General features: G+C 45.0%; 1 protein-coding gene across 1 annotated transcript in view; it reads left to right on the top strand.

Annotated features, from left to right (window-relative positions):
* DSCAM (DS cell adhesion molecule) overlaps positions 1-22,420 on the top strand; it is a 644,197-nt gene that overhangs the window by 492,814 nt on the left and 128,963 nt on the right. The window contains exons 12-14 of the mRNA XM_045002507.1: positions 9,600-9,796; positions 15,534-15,630; positions 17,057-17,185. Coding sequence (XP_044858442.1) covers positions 9,600-9,796; positions 15,534-15,630; positions 17,057-17,185 — 423 coding nt within the window. The remainder of the gene's footprint in view (positions 1-9,599; positions 9,797-15,533; positions 15,631-17,056; positions 17,186-22,420) is intronic.

The following is a 22,420-nucleotide window of genomic DNA, read 5'->3' as shown; positions in this document are numbered from 1 at the left end:
GAGGGCTGAGGCAGTGAAGCAACATTTTTAGTCTCAGTCCAGAGCATTTGAAAGGGTTAATCTTTCATCGCCTTTATCCACCAACACTCTTTATATCTGCCTGTCCTTATCCATTGACAGTCATGTCCACACCCTTTTATCCACTGTTATTCCAAACACTGGATATCAGGGTGTGACGTTATTGACATAAACTGTGACTGTATAGATCATTGTTGCAACCACTGTCATATATTTGCAACAAATATTGTACAAAGGTTATTGTGTGAGGTATCTATGAAAAGGTTCAAAAGAGGCAAAGAGTCCTGTGGCACCTTATAGACTAACAGACGTATTGGAGCATGAGCTTTTGTGGGTGAATACCCGCTTCATCGGATGCATGTCGTGGAAATTTCCAGGGACAGGTATATATATGCAAGCAAGAAGCAGGCTAGAGATAACAAGGTTAGTTCAGTCAGGGAGGATGAGGCCCTGTTCTAGCAGCTGAGGTGTGAAAACCAAGGGAGGAGAAACTGGTTCTGTAGTTGGCAAGCCATTCACAGTCTTTGTTTAATCCTGAACTGATGGTGTCAAATTTGCAGATGAACTGAAGCTCAGCAGTTTCCCTTTGAAGTCTGGTCCTGAAGTTTTTTTGCTGCAGGATGGCTACCTTTAAATCTGCTATTGTGTGTCCAGGGAGATTGAAGTGTTCTCCTACAGGTTTTGGTATATTGCCATTCCTAATATCTGATTTGTGTCCATTTATCCTTTTCCGTAGTGACTGTCCAGTTTGGCCGATGTACATAGCAGAGGGGCATTGCTGCCATATGATGGTGTATATAACGTTGGACGTGCAGGTGAATGAACCGGTGATGGTGTGGCTGATCTGGTTAGGTCCTGTGATCGTGTCGCTGGTGTAGATATGTGGGCAGAGTTGGCATCGAGGTTTATTGCATGGATTGGTTCCTGAGTTAGAGTTACTATGGTGCGGTGTGCAGTTACTGGTGAGAATATGCTTCAGGCTGGCAGGTTGTCTGTGGGCGAGGACTGGCCTGCCACCCAAGGCCTGTGAAAGTGAGGGATCATTGTCCAGGATGGGTTGTACATCCCTGATGATGCATTGGAGGGGTTTTAGCTGGGGACTGTATGTGATGGCCAGTGGAGTCCTGTTGGTTTCTTTCTTGGGTTTGTCTTGCAGTAGGAGGCTTCTGGGTACACGTCTGGCTCTGATGATCTGTTTCCTTATTTCCTTGTGTGGGTATTGTAGTTTTGAGAATACTTGGTGAAGATTTTGTAGGTGTTGGTCTCTGTCTGAGGTGTTGGAGCAGATGCGGTTATAAGGCCAGTCCTCGCCCACAACCTGCCAACCTGAAGCATATTCTCACCATTAACTGCACACCGCACCATAGTAACTCTAACTCAGGAACCAATCCATGCAACATACCTCGATGCCAACTCTGCCCACATAGCTACACCAGCGACACCATCACAGGACCTAACCAGATCAGCCACACCATCACCGGTTCGTTCACCTGCACATCCACCAACGTTATATACGCCATCATATGGCAGCAATGAAAAGGTTATGATTTGTTGGTTATGATTATGCTATCTGTATGTGTGTATCATTTTGTAGTTAAAGTTATGAATATTGGCTATGTTCTTGTATCTCAATGTGTTTGATTTTAAGTAGCATTAGTGAAGCATTTGGTCAGCTTCTTGAGAAAGAAATCTGCAGATTAAGTGCCCAATCAAGAAACACTTAACTGACAATGGATTTTGGGAGATGCCAATCCACATCTGAGCTTTCCTGGGAACGTTCAAACTAACATGTAAACAATGGCATCGGCCTGTAAAGAAATGAGTCATGCATGGACATGTGACTTGCCCATATGACTCCAAACTCCATCTTGCTGCTGTAATTTTCCATAGTAAGAACAAAGGGATGTCCTTCCACATGGCAGAGAATATAAAAGGCAGCTGCATCATCTCCATTTTGTATTCAATCCTGCTTCTTACCTCTGGAGTAACTTTGCTACATACTGAAGCTCTGAACAAATCACTGAATGACCCATCCAAGCTGTGCATGTACTCCAGAAACTTGATTTGAGCCTGCAGTTTATTCCATCACTGCTACAAGCCTGAACCAAGAACTTTGCCATCACTGTATGTAATTGATTCCATTTAACCAATTCTAACTCTTATCTATATTTCTTTCTTTTTATGAATAAACCTTTAGAGTTTAGATTCTAAAGGATTGGCAACAGAGTGATTTGTGAGTAAGATTGGACTTATATATTGACCTCGGTCTGGGGCTTGGTCCCTTGGGATTGGGAGAACCTTTTTTCTTTTACTGGGGTATTGGTTTTCATAAGCATTCATCCCCATAACAAGTGGCACTGGTGGTGATACTGGGAAACTGGAGTGTCTAAGGGAATTGCTTGTATGACTGCTGGTTAGCCAGTGGAGTGAGACCGAAGTCCTCTCTGTTTGGCTGATTTGGTGTGCCTTAATAATAAAGGAAACCCAGCTTTGGGCTGTAACTGCCCTGCTCTAAGCAATTTGTCCTGAATTGATACTCTCAGTTGTGTCCTGCCAGAGGCAGCATCATTACAGTGGTGACACTCCTCATATCTGCCTATCCTTATCCATTGACACTCATGTCCACACCCTTTTATCCACTGTTATTCCAAACACTGGATAGCAGGGTGAGGCACAACATGGCACCATTTTTTATACCTTGTGCCTGTGGTAGCCTACCGGGAAACCCAAGGTCAGAGGACAAATCTTCAAGATTGTACCCAAAATACAATCTGTGGGCACACTTACTTCAGTCCATTTCCTCAGATGGGGACTGTTTTCTCACTCTGCTCAGCCAACAGCTTAATGATGGTAGCACCCAGAAGAAGGGAACACTTAGCCTGCCTGACTCCAAGATGAAGAAAAGGAAGCAGGCTTTGCTCCTTTCCTGGGAAGAAGCAGGAGGCTTGTGGCTGGCTTATCAGACAGACAGAAAGAAGGACCTCAGCCGCATCTCATTCTGATGCTGCAGCAGCAGCACAGGTCAGGCTGGATTCTAATCACTGAATGGTTCTTTCTTCTCACCTGCCATGATCTCCATATAAACGGGGAGCCAGATGTGTGAGTGAATAAAGCACTTCTCCACTCCCTCAGGTGGCAACTCAGGGAGCAGAATCTAGGTGTATGTCTACACAGCATTTTGGAGATAGCCTCCCAGCTGAAGTCAACCAACTTGGATTAGAGGGGCTCTTGCTAGCACTCTAAAAATATTTGTATAGAGAGCACTCTGAAATTGCAGCTCAGGCTGGAGCTGGGCTCTGAAGCCCACACCCCTCCTTGACTGAGCTCCAGCCTGAGCTACAACTTAAAGTATTGTTTGTACAGCTATTTTTAGAGCTCTAGCACAGGGGTTCTCGAACTGGGGGTCGGGACCCTTCAGGGTCAAATAAAATAAAGGGACTCAGGGAGTCGTGGGGTTATTACATGGGGGGGTCATGAGCTGTCAACCTCCACCCGAAACCCCGCTTTGCCTCCAGCATTTATAATGGTGTTAAGTATATAAACAAGACTTTTTAATTTTTAAGGGGGGTCACACTCAGAGACTTGCTATGTGAAAGGGGCCATCAGTACAAAAGTTTGAGAGCCACTGCTCTAGCACAAGCCCTGCTAGCCCAGGGCTGTTGACACAGGCTGGGTGGCGTGCTCCAAAATGCTGTGTAGAAAAGCCATAGGTGGTTAAGAGTGACTGTAATGTAGTATGATATTCAGCAGCAGATCACAGCATTTGCGGCAGTGCTCAGTTTTTGGCCAATGTCTGCGGTGGGGAGAGGCAATGGCCCTGAGTTCATCCCAGAGTCCACTCCATGGGCTACATGTCTGATTGCTCCACGGCCCATCCTGGCCTGCTTTAGACCATGTTGTTCAGAAACTTACACATACAATTGGACACAAAGCTGATGCCACACTGTTCCTCTGTGTGGCTCTGTTGCTTCTTTCTTGTGATCAGGCTACTGTCAAAATTTAGGAGTCTTCTAAGGCTATGGCTACACTTACGGTTTGCAGCGCTGGTAGTTTGCAGCGCTGGTCATCCAGCTGTGCAGGGCCAGCGCTGCAGTGTGGCCACACTGACAGCTACCAGCGCTGCAGTGTGGCCACATTGGCAGCATTTCCAGCGCTGTACTGAGAGGTGCATTGTGGGCAGCTATCCCACAGAGCACCTCATCCCGTTTTGGCGCCGTTTTGGCGCTGAGTATTGTGGGAAGGGGAAGGAAGTGTGTGGGTCATTCCGCTTCCTGTTCCAACGCCCCGTGGTGCATCGCTTCACTTCCCAGCAGTCACAGTTTCGCCGTCCACGTTTCTTGCCATTGTGAGTTCAGCACGCTGTGAAATGGAGCCTGAGCTGCTGAGGAATTTGCTGCTGACTGTCGCCAGCACATCACGTTTGGCAGTTGAGCTATTCCTCCTTCAGCTCCAAAGTACAGTGAGGAGTCCGATGATGATATGGATTTGCCTAAAGCGGGTGACATGAAATTGCTTGTGGCGGTAACGGAAATGCTCAGCACCGTGGAACGCCGCTTTTGGACTCGTGAGACAAGCAGTGAGTGGTGGGATCACATTGTCATGGAAGTCTGGGATGACGAGCAGTGGCTGCAGAACTTTCGTATGAGAAAAGCCACTTTCATGGGATTGTGTGCTGAGCTCGCCCCCACCCTGCGGCACAAGGACACAAGATTGAGAGCTGCCCTGACGGTGGAAAAGCGGGTGGCTATTGCAATGTGGAAGCTGGCAACTCCAGACAGCTACCGGTCGGTCGGGAACCAGTTTGGGGTGGGAAAGTCGACCGTTGGAATCGTGTTGATGCAAGTTTGCAGGGCCATTAATCGCATCCTGCTAAGGAGAACCGTGACTGTGGGGAACGTGCAGGACATTGTGGATGGCTTTTCAGAAATGGGTTTCCCTAACTGTGGAGGGGCAATAGATGGGACGCATATTCCTATTCTGGCACCACCCCACCTAGCCTACGAGTACATTAATCGCAAGGGGTATTTCTCTATGGTTCTCCAGGCGCTTGTGGATCACCGTGGGCGTTTCATTGATATTTACACAGGCTGGCCTGGAAAAGTGCATGATGCACGCATCTTTTGGAACAGTGGCCTGTTCAGGAAGATGCAGGAAGGTACATTTTTCCCAGACCGAAAGATCACAGTAAGGGACGTTGAAATGCCCATTGTGATCCTTGGGGACCCCGCTTACCCATTAATGCCTTGGCTCATGAAACCATATACAGGGAAGCTGAACAGGAGCCAGGACCGTTTCAACTACAGGCTGAGCCGATGCCGAATGACTGTGGAGTGTGCTTTTGGCCGTTTAAAAGCTCGCTGGAGATGTCTGTATGGGAAGCTAGACTTGGGGGAAAGCAGCATCCCTGCGGTTATATCCGCGTGCTGTACCCTCCATAATATTTGTGAAGGGAAGGGTGAAGCATTCAGCCAGGCATGGACCAACGAGGTGCAAGTCCTGGAGGCTGAATTTGCACAGCCAGACAGCAGGGCTACTAGAGACGCCCACCACAGGGCAACAAGGATTAGGGATGCCTTGAGGGAGAAATTTGAGGCTGAAAGCCAACAGTAATGTTTTTTTGCCTTGACCAGGAGTGACGTGCACTGGTTACAGTGCTTTTAAGTGCCTGTGTTTTCCTTGATGTTTGTTACCTGTGTTTTCATTGGGGTTTGTTATCTTTCACTTTATGCAATAATAAAAACTGATTCATAATCAAAGAAATCATTTATTTAAAAAAAAGGAAGTACACGGGCAGGGGGGTTGGTTGTTGAACTGTACATTCATAGTTTTTCATATGTACTGCCAGGAGTGCTGTGCACCTCAGGATTGTACTGTTGCATGGTGATGGGGGTTGAGTGCAGAGGGTAAGGGTCGTAGTTCTCTGGGCTCATAGGTGACCATACAGGTGTCGGGGGCAGCTGGTGATGGTGTAGGTAAGAACCTGGATGCTGGGGAACGGGACTTGGAGCTGACATTGGTGCATAGGGGAAAGAGGTTTGGGAGGGTGGGGGTTTGGCACGGTAGTGCTCTGCCTGCATTGCTACCATTGACTGCATACAGTCTGTTTGGCGCGCAATGAGGTTTATAAGCTGCCTCGTGGTTTTCTTCAGCGTCAACGCCTTTCTCCTGCTTTCTGTTTGCCTCCAGTGATGCATCTTTTCTCTCCATTCCTGCGCATTTTTATTCTCTGTTGCACACTGGCTCATAACTGCCTTCACCAATTCTTTTTTGCTTTTGTTCGGTTTCCTCCTCAGGTTTTGAAGCTTTCTTTCAGTCACTGATAAGACCGGCCCAGGACTACTCAAGGTCACTGTAAAAATACAGCAAATGATACATTTTAAGAGAGCTTCCATTGTGTATAATCTGAAGTTATTTTAAAGTCTCACAAGCATTCCTCACACATTTCAGCAACTGCTAGAGAATTCACAGCCTCCCAGGAATGGTAATGGTAATTAACCCTGGGGTTTCCTTCCGCGGTCTGCTCGAGCAGGGTGCTTCTTGCTTCATGGCTAGGCTGCTTGATGTTAAACGCAGCAGTGCCATGTCCCTCAGGAATTAACCCTGGGGTTTCCTTCCGCGGTCTGCTCGAGCAGGGTGCTTCTTGCTTCATGGCTAGGCTGCCTGTTTCGGGGCTTTGTTAACCCTGGGGTTCCTGGGGTTCCTGCCTGCCGCGCTATGCAGTTGGGGAAACCAGCACTGAAACACTCCCTCCATTTCCCACAGGAGTTAATACTGGAAGATATCTCCCTTCTGCGGGTTACCAAAGAAGCAAGGGAGGGTCTCCTACAACAATGCGGATTCCGCCCGGGTCCTTATGCAGCGTGCCTCTGTGCAAGCATGGTTCCCCCACCCCTCCTGGAACAGTGGCGCGGACGCGTTAGCCTGAATGGGACAGGGACCACAATGGCTCTCCCTTTAAACTTGGTCACGCGAATTGCCTATGCTCTTGCAGAAACTTTTGAAGAGATTACAGAGGCAGATTACTGCGACGTGATAGACCACATCAATGGGATATTCCATGTCTAGGCATGCAGGCATGCAGCCATACCATCCCCCCTACTCTCCCAAAACCTTTGCATTGCAATAAAAGCTGCTTACCTGGGACCTGCTCCTGTGATTCTTCTGCACCAAGTTCCAGGGGCTGCGACTGGCTAGCTTCCTCCTGGCTTGAGAAGAGCTCCTGACTGCATGCCTCCTCCGGGCTGGCTTCCCCCACCACAGTAGCATCACTGTCTGCCTCCCCCTCCCCCTCCTCTACCGGCTCTGAACTGTCCATCGTGGTCCTTGGATTTACAGAGGGGTCACCCCCATAAATCGCATCCAGCTCCTTGTAAAACCGGCAGGTCGTGGGGGCACTGCCTGATCTGCGGTTCCCCTCACGTGCTTTGCAATAGGCACTCCGCAGCTCCTTTACTTTTACCCTGCACTGCACCGTGTCACGCTCATGGCCCCTTTCCAGCATGGCTCTCGATACCTGGGCAAAGGTATCATAATTCTTACGGCTAGAGCGCAGCTGTGCCTGCACAGATTCCTCCCCCCAAACACTGATGAGGTCCATCAGCTCACCATTGCTCCATGCTGGGGCTCGTTTGCCACGTGGAGGCATGGTCACCTGGAAAGATTCACTGATTGCATTCCATACCTGGCTGAGCAAACAGGAAGGGGATTTTTAAAATTCCCGGGGCATTTAAAGGGCGGGTCACCTGAGGCCAGGGAAGTAGAGTCTGACCTGATGAGCAGAGTGGCTGAACAGGCATTCTGGGATACATCCTTATACCCTGGAGGCCAATCACAGCGCTGGTGTGTGGCCACACTTGATGACCAGCGCTGCAGCACCAGCGCTGGAATCCTTATTCCCCATGCCGAGAGGGGTGTTCGGCCAGCGCTGCAGCCAGGGAGTTGCAGCGCTGGAAGTGCCTTGCAGGTGTGGCCACTTACTAATTGCAGCGCTGGTGGAGGCTTTCCAGTGCTGCAAATCGCCAGTGTAGCCATACCCTAAATGTCAGGTTTCAGAGTAGCAGCTGTGTTAGTCTGTATCTGCAAAAAGAACAGGAGTACTTGTGGTAGCTTAGAGATTAACATATTTATTTCAGCATAAGCTTTCATGGGCTACAGCCCACTTCTTCAGATGCATAGACTGGAACACACAGACAGGAGATATTTATACATACAGAGAACATGAAAAGGTGGAAGTATGCATACCAACTGGAAGAGTCCAATCAATTGAGATGAGCTTTCTCCTGCTGACGATAGCTCATCTCAATTGATTGGACTCTTCCAGTTGGTATGCATACTTCCACCTTTTCATGTTCTCTGTATGTATAAATATCTCCTGTCTGTGTGATCCATTCTATGCATCAGAAGAAGTGAGCTGTAGCCCACGAAAGCTTATGCTGAAATAAATTTGTTAGTCTCTAAGCTGCCACAATTACTCCTGTTCTTTTTTTCTAAATGTCAGTTACCTTCTGGCTCACGAGACCAGAACAAGCAGAGCAGAGAAATAGTACAGTGCAGCATCCACAAACTAACCCAGCACCTGGTCCACTTGTTGGTGAGTCACTCAGCTGTGGTTTTACTTTATTGCATCACCCAGTGTCAAAAGAAGGCAGAGATTTCAGGGTCTGATTTTGTTGAGGAGGTACAGTTTTGGATTTGTCAGTTCTGAGCCTGTCTTTTTAAGGAACTGTGAGGGGAGGACATGCAGTAAAAGACTTCTGAGCACTACAGATAATTACATCTATGCCATAATGTAGATTTTGAAATGAAACTTGAAAATTGCATTTTCTTTATATAAATTGTGACAAAAGTAAGATTGTACAGCTTTTTTATTCTTCTTAGCCCTGTAGAGACAACATAGCAGACACTTAGTGTGAGTAGGCTGAAAATCATGTCCAAACTGACTACTCAATACAGTAGGAGAAAATTGGGGTAGATTTAGCATCAGCTTTATATATAAACATGTGCGGTACATATGATAATTACGGTATATACTCTACGTACATAGATCATAAGTTCCTCCTGTGTTTTTGTACAGCTCCTAGCTTAATGGGGCTCTGATCTCCACTGTAATGCTGACAATAATGCAGAATATGTTTATAAATAAATAGAAATGTAAATACATGTCCCATTGGTCTTCCTCAATCATTTCTGCTGAATCTCATCATAGTAGCATGACACTGAGTATAAAGTTCTTCCATCACATCTTTACAGGCCACATACCCGACTGCTTATGGCTCATGGTAATTTTCTGTATCTATGCATATTTTAATTTATTAAAGATAAGGATGGACTCAAGCTTCAAATCTAGATTCCTAGAACTCTAATGTATAGGAAGAATTGTTTGGATCTCAGATGTTGGCTTGGGACCATCTTCAGCTAAAATATTATTTCTTATATTATATAAAAATGAAAATAAAACCATTGTCTAAGTATTTGTGCTAGCTAGTGACATATCAAGAGCGTGGCTGAGCCTGAGACTACAAGGCCAGACCTCAGTTACAATAGCTGTCTCACTGATGAGCTGCCTTTTTTTTTTATTTTAGTTCCTGCTATGATCACTTCCTATCCAAACACCACTTTGGCAACACAGGGTCAAAAGAAGGAGATGAGCTGCACAGCACATGGAGAGAAACCCATCATAGTCCGCTGGGAGAAAGAGGATCGAATCATTAACCCTGAAATGTCCCGCTATCTTGTTTCCACCAAGGAAGTGGGTGATGAAGTCATCTCTACCCTGCAGGTACTAAAGCAAAGTGACCAATGACCTGTTTATACATTCTAGAGGATTGCTTGCTTCTGTTTTTTATGGCTTAGGACACCAGGCACAGCTGCCACCACCACCCCCAATCTAAAAATAATGACATTGGGTCTGATGCTCCTCTTTCTTATACTGGTTTGAGTCAGGAGTAACCCCACTGAAGTCAGTGGAGTCATATTGGTACAAAACCAGTGTACCAAGAGAATCAGGCCCCGTGTTTTTCAAGTGCCTTCTCTCCCTCTTCCCATCTGCACTTGAGTGGCACCCAGGCAGTCAAAGTAATAATCAGATAAAATGTCCATTACAATATCCTAAGCCAAGTGAGGTTAAAGGAAAAAGTGCCTCAGGGACATGAGAAGGACTTGCGCTGTGTTTGTTAATATTCAGCAGATCCTGGATATTGTAGCAAAAATCATCCAGCCAGCTGGCAAGAAGTCATATTTCACAGCTTTGCTGTTACTTATGTGAAATACAGCTCTCTGGTGGGGTCATAGCTATGACTCTTGCTTTATCTGTCAAATATAGACAGGGCTCAGTTGAGCCAGAAGAGGCTCCGTTGGAAAGGGTATGGGGAGGAGGTGTACCAACTTACTGGCATTAATGATGCATGGGCAGTAGTGGGAGCAAGAGTAGAGGTAGCCCTTGCTAAACAAGTGAAGCGATCCTAGTGGGCTGGTGCCATGATCCTTCCCTCACTCTGCCAAGAAATGCATTCTGAGACAGTATCGTTTCTCGTGGTGCTAGCTTGTCCCTTCTTCCATTACGGCAGCCTGCAGCCAAATAATGCTGCCTCCTGCACAAGTGTGCTAAGCAAGGGACAAAGGGCTTCTTGTGCCCTCTCCCCACCTCCAGCCTGGCATAGCCACAGTTTGGCCTGGAGTCTGTATTACCAGTACATGTATAACACACTATCCAAGTAGCTGAGACCAAGTGATGAATCCTAACATGGTTTTGTAGTACAGCCCTTCTTAGTGTTGAAATTGACATCAGGACTAAGGACATCAACACAGGCTACATCTGATGCTGCTGCTTTTTTTGGTCCAAATACACCTCTACCCTGATATAACACAGTCCTCAGGGGACAAAAAATCTCACCACGTTATAGGTGAGACCGTGTTATATCAAACTTGCTTTGCCCCCCCCCGTTCCTTGTTCCTTGACTGCCCCCTCCAGAGACCCCCTTCCCTAATTATCCCCAGGACCCCACCCCCTACTCCACCCTCCTATCCCTGACTGCTCTGATCCCTATCCACCCCACTCCCCACCCCCTGACAGGCACTCACCGGCAGCGGTGGGAAGCGGAGCAGCCCGGCCCCAGCCTGCTCCACTCCACCAGCGCCGCTCCGCTTCCCACTGTCGGTGAGTGCGGGGAGGTTGGGGAAAGTATGCCCCCGTACTCACCTGTGGCGGGAAGCAGAGTGCTGCAGCTGGGAGCTGGTGGAGTGGAGCAGGCTGGGGCCGGTGAGAGCTGGGGGGATCCCTTACCCCAAACCCACTCCCCTGAGTGACACGGCTGGCGCCAGGGCGAGGGAAGCAGAGCAGGCTGCTCCCAGCCCCCCACTAATCCCCCGGGAAACTCTGGGACTGCGGGGTCCCCAAAAGTGCCCTCCCACAGCTCCTGCCACCCAAACCCTGCGAGGGGAGCCCCAACCCTCTACCCCTTATCGAACCCCTCGGCCCCAGCCTGGCCCGGCACCCTTAACACGCTGCTCAGAGCAGTGTGTCAGAGCTTTACCTCCTTGTATGTGAACCCGAATTCTATTGGGTCGCGTTAAACCGAGATAGAGATGTACCATGTATTTAAAGATTTAGCTGGATGCCATGCCTAATGTAACAATTGGAGCACCTTTCTTTGATCTTCTTTTACTTTTAAGTATCATTTCCAGTGCGATTTGTCATCAGGAATCCCTCCAGGCTCTAGATCCCTGGAAGCACTGGTGTCTCCCCTTATCTCCCTCCTCTACATGGGAAGGACACCAACAAGGCTGTTTTCCCCCCACTTCTCTCTGGGCAGCAGGGCTAAGCAACAGTTCACTTTTCTGCATCTCCTTTGTTGAGCTGCTACTGTCTTCTGTCTGGGGATGGATGGAAAGATGTAGTGGAGGAGGGACTGACAACAACTGCAAAGGGAGGCATAAAAGGAAGTGGGAGGTCTTTGGGAAGAAAAATATTTTTGAGAAAAAAATATATTCAGCAGATGGGAAGGATTAAGAAAAGACAAGATCCGGTGAATTAAACAGTGAGTTTTATTTAAAACTCATCGATAAACATAAGTTACTAACATACATGTACATTTAGTAAAAACATGTTTTTCCATGTATATTTAGTAATATATTTTAAAAAATCCCACAGATTTTCAAAAAACCTTCCAAAGAATCCAATGCAAAACTTTCTCCATAATTTGGCAAAATTCTTGTTGATTTCCAGTACTGCTTTTCAGTTATACTATACAAAAACAAAACAATAAGAGATGTTTTATATCGAACTCAAGGAAATAACTCTAGCTCTGTGATGATGCTAAGGTATACTCTCACAGTAAAATATAGCGCTTTCTTCACTAGCTGAAAGATGTTTTGGAGAATATCCAGTAAAGCTCCTGTTCTACTTTTGTTGAAGTCAATGTGAGTTTTGTCATTTACTTCAGTGAGAGAGGATAAGGTCCTAAGTATGTGTGTGCATGTACATATGCAATGAATAATATTTATTATATACAAATAAATCTATTATGCAAATAGATACATTAGCACGAGTCCCTGCACCCACAACCATCTTGATGATTTTAGTGTGATTCCATCTGGGTGCACATGATAGCACTTCTGTGTGCAAGAATGGGGCATTAATCCCTTTCTTGGTTAGCAAATTGTTCATGAAATAATATGGTAGTGAGATATACTGGAGAGAGAGAGAGAGAGAGTTATAGATATAAATGCACAAAAAAGTTACAATAATATTATTAAGGTTGCAAAGTCAAGCTCTCAGAAGTTAAGAATTGTCAGAATTAAGGTTGTCCATGCAACCTTAATTTGTCCCCCTCATAGTATTTAATTACATGATCACATAATGTTTTTTCCACAGGAAACCCTGCCTTATTCAGCACATGGGATGGACAGTGCTCACTTAATGAACAGCTGTTGAATATATAGATATATATTTTATTTTAATTGTTCTGTGTGGGCCCCAGGCCGTATTTACTGCACACTATACAAACCCTGTTCTGAATATAAAAATATTAATTTCCTCATAGGATTCTCTATGGCACTCATAATTATACTATCTGAGGGCTTCTCAAACATTAATTAATTTATCTTTACAGACAGCCTGGTGAGGTGAAGTGGAGGTATTATCCCCATTTTACAGATGGGGAACTGAGGCACAGAGAGATTATTATCGAATGTTTCCACTAATTTTGGGTGTCCATTTTAAGACACCTACAACTTGATTTTTCAGAGTATGTAGCATTATATAGAACTTTAGATGTTAAAAGCACAGCTCCCATTGATTTCAGTTGCAGCTATGAGTGTTCAGAACTTCTGCAAATCAGATCCAAGGGTCTCAAATCAGACACCCAGGAAATGAGAAAACACAATTAGTGACCATCTGTGAAAGGTCTGGTTTAAGTGATTTGCCAAGTATCACTTAAGCAGTCTGGGACAGTGGCAGGGATAGAATCCAGTTCTCCAGTGCAGCATTCAGCTGCTTTAACCATAAGACCATCCTTTCACTTCCCACAGTTCCCTGCCCTCTGTATGTTAGAATCAGACAGTTGTCTTCTCCACACTGCCTAGATCACCAGCAAGAGAGTTAATGAGAGCACAGGAGAGACACGTTCCTTTCTCTCAGTCAGGGCTGGTGCAACCATTTAGGCGACCTAGATGGTCACCTAGGGCATTAGGATTTGGGGGGCGACATTTTCTTCAGCAGCCACTGCGGCAGCCGGATCTTCAGCCGCCCCGGTCGCCGCCAGCATTTAGGCGGAGGGAGCTGGGGCAGGGGGGCATGGGGAGGGCCACCTGCAGCAAGTAAGGCAGGGGGGGCGGCACACAGGGGAACTCCCCGCCCCAGCTCACCCCTGCTCCGCCTCCTCCCTGAGCATGCCGTCGCTGCTTCACTTCTCCCACCTCCCAGGCTTGCGGCGCCTAAGCCTGGGAGGCGGGAGAAGTGAAGCAGCGGCGGCGTGCTCGGGGAGGAGGCGGAGCAGGGGTGAGCTGGGGCGGAGAGCTGCCGCACGGCTCCCCGGGACCGGGGGTGGAGCTGCCACGGGGGGGCGCCTCAGGGCAGAAGGGGGGTGGGGAGCTGCCGCCGGGGGGGGGCGCCTCAGGGTGGGAGGGGGCAGGGAGCTGCCGCAGGGCTCGAGGACAGGGGAGGGCGCAAGGTGGAAGTTTTGCCTAGGGCGCAAAACATCCTTGCCCCGGCCCTGCTCTCAGTTCCTTTGCTTGGCCCCATCCTGGCCTGGAGCAGCTGGGAGCAGTCATTACAGGGAAACTCCAGCTTCTATGATGTAGCCCTGGGCTGGAAGGTGCACGCTCAGCCACTCTGTGGGTATGGCTCATGCAGCATCTGGTCAGCTCTAGGAGAAGAGAGAGGATGCAGCATGCTCAGTAAATTTGTGTGGACAGCTCATGTGCAGTCCTGTCACATGTAGGATCTTTGAGGGGATGATGCATGAGCAGTCTAGTCAGCACTTCGAGCTGGCAGAGGTTTGAACATGCTCAGTTAGGAGGCAGTCTGTGGAGATTTTAGCTGCTGAAGTCAGAGCTCTCTATTGTGCATTTACAAACTGGGATTTTTCAAAGTCTTATAACTTGGCTACATTTGGGTGGATTTTCAAGGGGATGGAAAAAAAGGCACATCCTTGACACAGTCACCCCCCTGCCAAATTTCAGGTCCCTGTTCCAAAACATGGGGTTTGACCATTGTGACTGAAATTAAAAAAAAAACACAGTAGCCGGAGGCAAACACCTGGTATAAAAAAAATTTCAGCCCAAATTATTAAAGTCTGGCAAAGATATAAGCAACAGGGTCTTATAATGGGAAATGTTAGGCAAGCTTAATAATAGCTGGCTCTACCCGGTCCACCTATAAAATATATACGTATATATATTATTATTATTATGGTGCTTATATCCAGAGTTTCCTGCAATAATTTGTGACACCGTACATTAACTTGCATTTATTATGCATTTTTGACCACCTCACCTACACTCTGCCCACAAATCCATCTCCACTAGGATTACTTCCACATACTAAGTTGCTTCAAACATCTGCCATTCTCCTTTTTAAAAAACCAACCTATCAAAGAAAAGTTTCTTTCATGCTTCCAAAGTAAAATATTAAAGTGATCTTAGGTGCAGAATAGGTAGTATTGAGCCCTGGATCAGTGAAAAATTAAAGATCTGACCTCATGTAACCCAACAGAGCTAAAAAAGGGTTCTACCACTGGAAAGGGGAGACGCCCAGCTTTCTAACAGATTTAGCTCTTGCCTCTAGTCTTGATAGATACCAGCTTTTTGGACCTTACACTCATGCCATTAATATTTATTCTGCATAGTTACATGGGTGTTTGCATATTCCACATACACACACACATCCAATATCTGTGCACTACTGCAAAGAGAAACAGTTTGTATCATTTCCCCAACCTGTATCTGAAAGATGCTTACATTTATTTCCTTTCTGTACATATTGTTGAATCAATGGCTTCTTTTCAATCCTCCTCTAGATTTTGCCAACTGTGCGTGAAGATTCTGGCTTCTTTTCCTGCCACGCTATCAATTCTTATGGGGAGGACCGTGGAATAATTCAGCTCACTGTGCAAGGTAGGAAGAGGACAACATAAGGAAAAAAACACAACTATTGTAGTACAGTAAGTGTATGCCATGCTCAGAAATCTGTTTTGGGGGGGAGGTGCTAGTCCCTAATTAAACATATTCCTAATTGTCAGAGAAATTAGAAGTTGCATCAGAATCTTAAACTCATGTTTTCTAGCACCATAGAATCAATCACAGTGAAGCTTAAATTCCAGAGTCTTTGTAGAAATGTACAGATGAGTAAAGGGAGTATTTCTTATATTCACTAGTTGACAATCTACTTGTCAGACATAAAAATCCATCCAGCACATATACTGTAGGGATGGTATACTTGAGGTTTATTTATTTTTTAAATCAAGAAAATGGTTTAAACTCAGGTGAAATAAAGCAAAAGCGATTTGATGTGATGTTTTTTCAGGAGAAATGTTAAACCCACTATATATTTAGAAACAAAATATTTCAAGTTTAATCAGTCAAAATAAATTTTAATATATTTGTGCAACTCAGGCTCCGGTAGCCTGTATTGCTTGGGGCTGGGTTCTCCCTCCTGTGGGGAGTTCAGTCGGGCAGACAGCAGCAGGTTGTGGAGTGGTTTAAGGTGATGGTATTTTAGATGCAGAGCAGAGGCAGAACTCAGCCACTGGCCACTGCTGGTTTGCCACATGACACTAGCTCATGTGCTTTTATGCCTTGGAGCATAACATTTCTAATACTTGCAACAAATCTTTCTTCCAATCCTTGGTTCCCTGTGACTACAGGTTCCACAGCATGTCTGAACCAGCCCTGTCAAGAAATTCAGGAGGAAACTGGGAGCCAGATTCTCATTTGCCCTAAGGGTCCTTTATACTGCTCTGGCAATGAAAAGGGATCTTAAAGTGGACATAAGCTATATATAAATATATATGCCACATTGTGTAACAGCATAAAGTGGGCTTAGTGTAAATGAGAATCAGGCCCTTGGTTTTGAACCCTTCTTTTATGTATTTATATTCAAAGGGTTGGGATTCTTATTCCCCCCAACCCTGGATAGTTTAGTCCTAAAAGTACTGTCTTTATGTATATGCCATCACAGACATTCAAAAGGTAGAAGTACCAACGCAGTGTGACAATTATAGCCAGAACCTCCCCTGGCATGAATTCTGCAAATGGGAGTAGAGTTTAAGCAATATTACAATATGTTGCATCTGTGCAGGTCTACCATTAGTTAGTAATCCAAGACAAATTCAGCCACTCTGATTTTGAAAAGTGACTTTTCCTTGCTCCACAGAGTGTTCTCCAATGGGTGGTTAAATGAGTATAGATATTAATGAGGGAGCAGAGAAAATGGCATGAGATCATCCTGTTAACAGACCACCCTAGAGCCATGCTCATTATTATAGCTTATGCTTAGTGCCAGCGTTCTTTTGACTAAAGCAGAGTCTGTCTGTTAACTCAGAGCCACCAGATCCTCCTGAAATAGAAATCCGAGAGGTGAGAGCACGCAGCATTGCCCTCAGATGGACCATGGGATTTGATGGAAATAGCCCGATCACAGGCTACGATATTGAATGCAAGAACAAGTCTGGTAAGAGATAGTCTTCATTTGCAAGTGATCCATTTCTCATAACTTGTTTTTATTCCTTCATTATTTTGTTTGTACTGTAAACAGTGAATCATAACTCAAAACATCTTGATGGAAATTCTTCCTCCACAGTCTGTTTATTTTTCTACAGTGGGCTTTGTCTTTTGCCATGTCACTCTTTTTGATTTCTTGTATTATGACCATTTTGTTTATATTTGGATTGTTGCTCTTCCCTTTTTTTATTGGGATATCCACAGATTTCCTGATGCAGCCTTAGCCATTCCAGCTTGTGACTTCCACAATGGATGCTGAATGGTATTAGGCCACTATTATTACCTTTACCTCCTTCTGTTGTTTTTTTTCCCCCAGTGCCCATTTTTCCCAGGGGGGTAATTTCTCTGAACAGTGACCTTTTATCTGGAGTGCTGAGCTACAGAAATTCTCTTCTGTTGTACGTAGGGTTGTGTGACATTTCACCTGAACAGCAGGGTTAAGTGCCAAACTGCAGTCTTAGTAGTGTGCTAGGATAGACAAAGCAAGCTGTATAGTAGCTTGCTGAGCCACCAAACTGAGTTTGCAGTAACCTCTGAAATGCTGCAAGGGACGGGCTAGTGGAACATATCTGCAGTACAACGTAAGCTGATATATTTCTACTAGGTCAGCATTCAGCCATATCAACATGCAGCTCATAAGTAAAGCTGACCCATCTGTCTGTATCACTACAGGTGTGCTAAATCGTATTCTTAAAGGGAAAATACAGAGACACAATGACATTTTAAACTGTTAAATATACGAACTTTGGATTAAATATCATAGCTCTGCCTCTGGGCTGAACTTCATTTGCTCTGTAATGTAAAAGGTGCATGTTGGCTTGAATTTCAACTGTGTTTGGACAGTTGGCAGAAAGCGTTACCGGTAAGGTCATGACATCACTTTCATTTATGCTTTCTCACATATAATATTTGGTTGCTGTGTGTTATGCTACTGTGGTTAATTTAGTGTTACAAACATGTAGATGAAAGATGTGAGTCCATCTGTTTCACAAACATTTTGTATACAACTTTGTAAGACATTACACACTCACAAATAAAGTCTTTCAAATTGTTGGGGGCGGAGGGGGAGAGAAGGAAAATACCCTGTATAGGAATAGAAAATGCAAAAAAGATAAAGGATTATGGAGCAAAGCTGAAAGGGTCATTGGAGAACAGTGAGAACTTGAAGAACTGGAAGAAAATAAACATAACTCCTGGTTCAGGAAATCATTCCTAATCAGGAAAGAATTTAAACACAGGTTTGTCTTTAAGCACATGTTCGCATTCCATTGAAGTCCATACAAGTTAAGGTTATGCTTAAAATTTAAGCCTATGTTTAAATACTCTCGTATATCACGGCCCAAGAAAGGACTAGGAAGGAAGCAGAAAATTATAGATGAATAAGATTCACCTTATTGATAAGTAAGCTTTAAAAGATATTTAAAAGGGATATTGAATTTGTTTGTTTATTTTGTGTTGCTTCTCATTCTGGTGTTTGTTGTACTCTGTCTACGGAGATTATCTGTGGACATAGTCTAACTGATGCATTTTGAATATATATGGTTATCGGTGCAAACATATTGCTGATGAAATTAATTATGAGAGAGTATTTGTATAATATTATATTTTTAACTTTTTGAAACTGATAACTAATTGTACAAATGATATTCCACTGTATGTCTTTAATATTTTGCATTTGATTAGTCTGTATTGTATTTTTCCTGTGCATAGGGTTGCCACTGTACGGGTTTTCCCTGAATTGTTTCTTTTTTTGAGGTGGCTGTCCCAGGAAGTCTGTAAGGGTGCTCAGTACACACTACCAGCTGTTCATTTTTATGGGTTCAGGTTCATCCTGGACATCCCCATTTGTGTAACACAGAGGTAGCAATCCTACCTGTGCATGGTCTGTGATATGCAAAAATAGCATATGATATTACTATTGCTAGATTAGGAAGTGGGAGTTAGGAGGATGCTGTGCCACAAAATAGAAGCAAACATCACACTTGGTTGTATAAACTTCTCATAAATCAGGGTTTTTTATTTGTTTGGTTTTTAAGGGGAAATGAGATTATTTAAAAATTGAAATTATACCAGCGAGTATGGTTCCCTAAAGATTATGGGCCAGATTCTCAGTCTAGCATCCCTGGAAGCACAGCCCAGGATGAGCAGTTTAGCAGGTGATATGACTTTAAGTTATGTGTGCACTTCCATGTTTCTGGGTCTGGCTTTCCCTATCCACCTGTAATCCACTCCACCAAGCCAAAAGAAGTGGAGTTTAGAATGCCATCCCTCCCTGACGCACCCTCCTCCAACTCTGAGCCTACCCCTACACTGCTCAGGGAATCCCCTGCACCTGGAGACTTCCTGCCTGGAGCCATCCAACTGCTTTCCTCTCCTGCTAGGCTGGAGGAGTGATGTAAAGAGGCAAGAATGCAGCCCAGAATCAGGGTCTATATCTTCTCTGCTGGGGCGGCTCTAGGTATTTTGCCGCCCCAAGCACAGCAGGCAGGCTGCCTTCGGCAGCTTGCCTGCGGGAGGTCCCCGGTCCCACAGATTCGGCAGCAGCCTGTGGGAGGTCCGCCGAAGCCGCAGAACCAGCGGACCCTCCACAGGCATGCCGCCAAAGGCAACCTGCCTGCCGCCCTGGTGGCGACCAGCAGAGCGCCAACCGCGGCTTACCGCCCCAGGCGCACGTTTGGCGTGCTGGTGCCTGGAGCCGCCCCTGCTTCTCTGGTAAATCTGGTGGAATCTTTTCAGGTGATAATACAGAGTGCATGCAAGGGTGAAGTAGTGAACATAATGTGCTTGGATTTCAAAACTGCATCTGAACAATACCACATGATAAACCAGAAGCAAGGATAGCATAATAGTTTAAAAAGTGGTTATGTGACTAGGGCACATTATAATAATAAAAGTTTGAGTCTGGAAAGAAAAAGGAATGGTCTGGAGACTGGTATATAAGACAAAACTTTAAAATCTGTATAGTGGTCATTTGCACTGAACTACTGTGCCCAGTTTTTGGTCATAATTCTATAGAAAAATCATCAAGAAGAAAGAAAGGCAACAAAAAACACAAAAGCACTGGTAAAGTTAACTTATGCAGAATGGCTGGGGAAAGCAATGCTGAAGAAAAAGAGAGTCAAGAGGGGTTATCGCTGCATTTTTTCAGATGTTAAGAGAGACTGTGATCTTAGGAAGATAAGATCCTTGAACTAATATTAAACCCAATGCTTGGTGTACACAGACGAAAGAAGGAAATAACAGCCTAGAAGATAATTTAGGCAAAACATCCAGTATATGATAAGCATCTGTAATACCCTACCAAGAATACAAGTGAAAATAACCAGCATAGTTATGTTTAAAGAGAATTAGATACTTAAGAAATAACACTGCAGGTTACTGATGGATATGCCAACTGACTACTTAGGTACCTGGGTCCTAGTGATTGTATAGCAGTCAGAGTGGTGACTAGAAACCAGAAGAGGTGATTCTTTTCCCATCTATTCTGGAACTTCTGCTTAAAGTGAGAATTCATGAAAAGACCTCAGGACACTACTCTCTGAGCTATGGCTTTATGGCCATACACATTACACCCAACATGAACATGTGTACAATTGTTTTTTCTGATTATATTATACCTGAGTGTCTTATTCGCAAGTCTTAAAATGTGTGTCAGCCTAGAAATATCAGTTAATGAACAAAGCTCTACCTACAGTAAGTTTTAGGTGAATATTTAAAAATTTCATGGACAAGTCACTGGGGAAAAAAAGCTAAAGTCATAGGTCCAGCAAACCCTCAATCCAACCAGCAAGTCTCTCACAACCGTTCCTAAATAGTGACCCAATGTCATCTCCATTTCTCTTTCTCTGATACCAAACCCACCTTAACACCCTCCTTCATTCCGACTTTTGATTAAATCCACTTGTAATTGTTCTCAAAAAGCAACCAGATTTACTGCCACTTCCAGAATGACAGAAATGGCCACAAACCTTTGACAAACATCCTGAGCTCATCTTCCATCACCCAAACCTACCCACTGCCTAAGTAAGAAGCATTTGTAGCTCTGAAGCTCCTGCAAATTTAAAAGAGTACTGATAAGTAGTTAAACACGAGACATCACAGAAGATAAGAATATTCAGTTTCCATGACTTCCATGAGAACATGAGTCAAAGGCCTTTTACATGAATGAATGAACTGTAGCAAAGGCAGAGGAGGATATGAGGGACCCATTCAGGAGCAGCATGGGAAAGAAGCATTCTGCAGATTAAAATGGCATGTGGTGTTTAATAATCTATTTTTGAAATTATTGCCCAATCACACTGCATAACATTGTCATTAGCCCTTTTCACTCTCACCATGATGTTTTTACTGTAGGTTTGATCCTGTACAATGCAGGTGCTGAGTGTTGTGTTATAAGGTAAAGTGTGATGAGCAAGTCTGGGGAGCACAGGGCAACCTAGGACCATATAAAGGCAATCTCTGGTTTAGATGCATCATAACATGGGACCTCTCATGGGCCCCACCCATGTACCATGGCCCTTTCCCCATTTTAAATGGCAGTGGGCCCCTCTCCTGTCACAGAAAGGCAGGGCAACGTAAGAATGGCTATACTGGATCAGACCAATGATCCATCTAGCCCAGTATCTTGGTTTCTGACAGTGGCAGGTGCCAGATGCTTCTGAGGAAATGAACAGAATAGAACAAATATTGAGTGATTCACCCCCTGCCATCCAGTCCCAGCTTCTGGCAGTCAAAGGTTTAGGGACATAGAGAGCATAGGGTTGCATCACTGATCGTCTTGGCTAATAGGCACTGATGGACCTATCTTCCATGAACTGGTCTAATTCTTTTTTAAACTCAGTTATGCTTTTGGCCTTGGCAACATCCCCGGCAATGAGTTCCACAGGTTGACCGTGTTTTGAGTGAAGAAGTACTTCCTTATATTTGTGTTAAACCTGCTGCCTATTAATTTCACTGAGTGACCCCCAATGGTTTTTGTGTTATGTGAAGGGGTAAATAACACTTCCCTATTCACTTTCTCCACAACATTCATGGTTTTATAGGCATCATGAGGCTCCCATCTCTCCATCAGGAATGGAAGCAGGGCCCACACCTTCTCTTCACTGATGGCAGCAAGGGGGGCTTCCCATACTTATTCCAATAACTGGGATGTCACTGTTGGATCAGTGGGACTCTTATCCAGGGG

This window comes from Mauremys mutica, chromosome 1 (genome assembly GCF_020497125.1).
Source record: "Mauremys mutica isolate MM-2020 ecotype Southern chromosome 1, ASM2049712v1, whole genome shotgun sequence".
In the NCBI taxonomy this organism is placed as follows: Eukaryota; Metazoa; Chordata; order Testudines; family Geoemydidae; genus Mauremys; species Mauremys mutica.
Note: the sequence above shows the minus strand (reverse complement) of the source record. Positions and strands in the feature narration are given on the sequence as shown.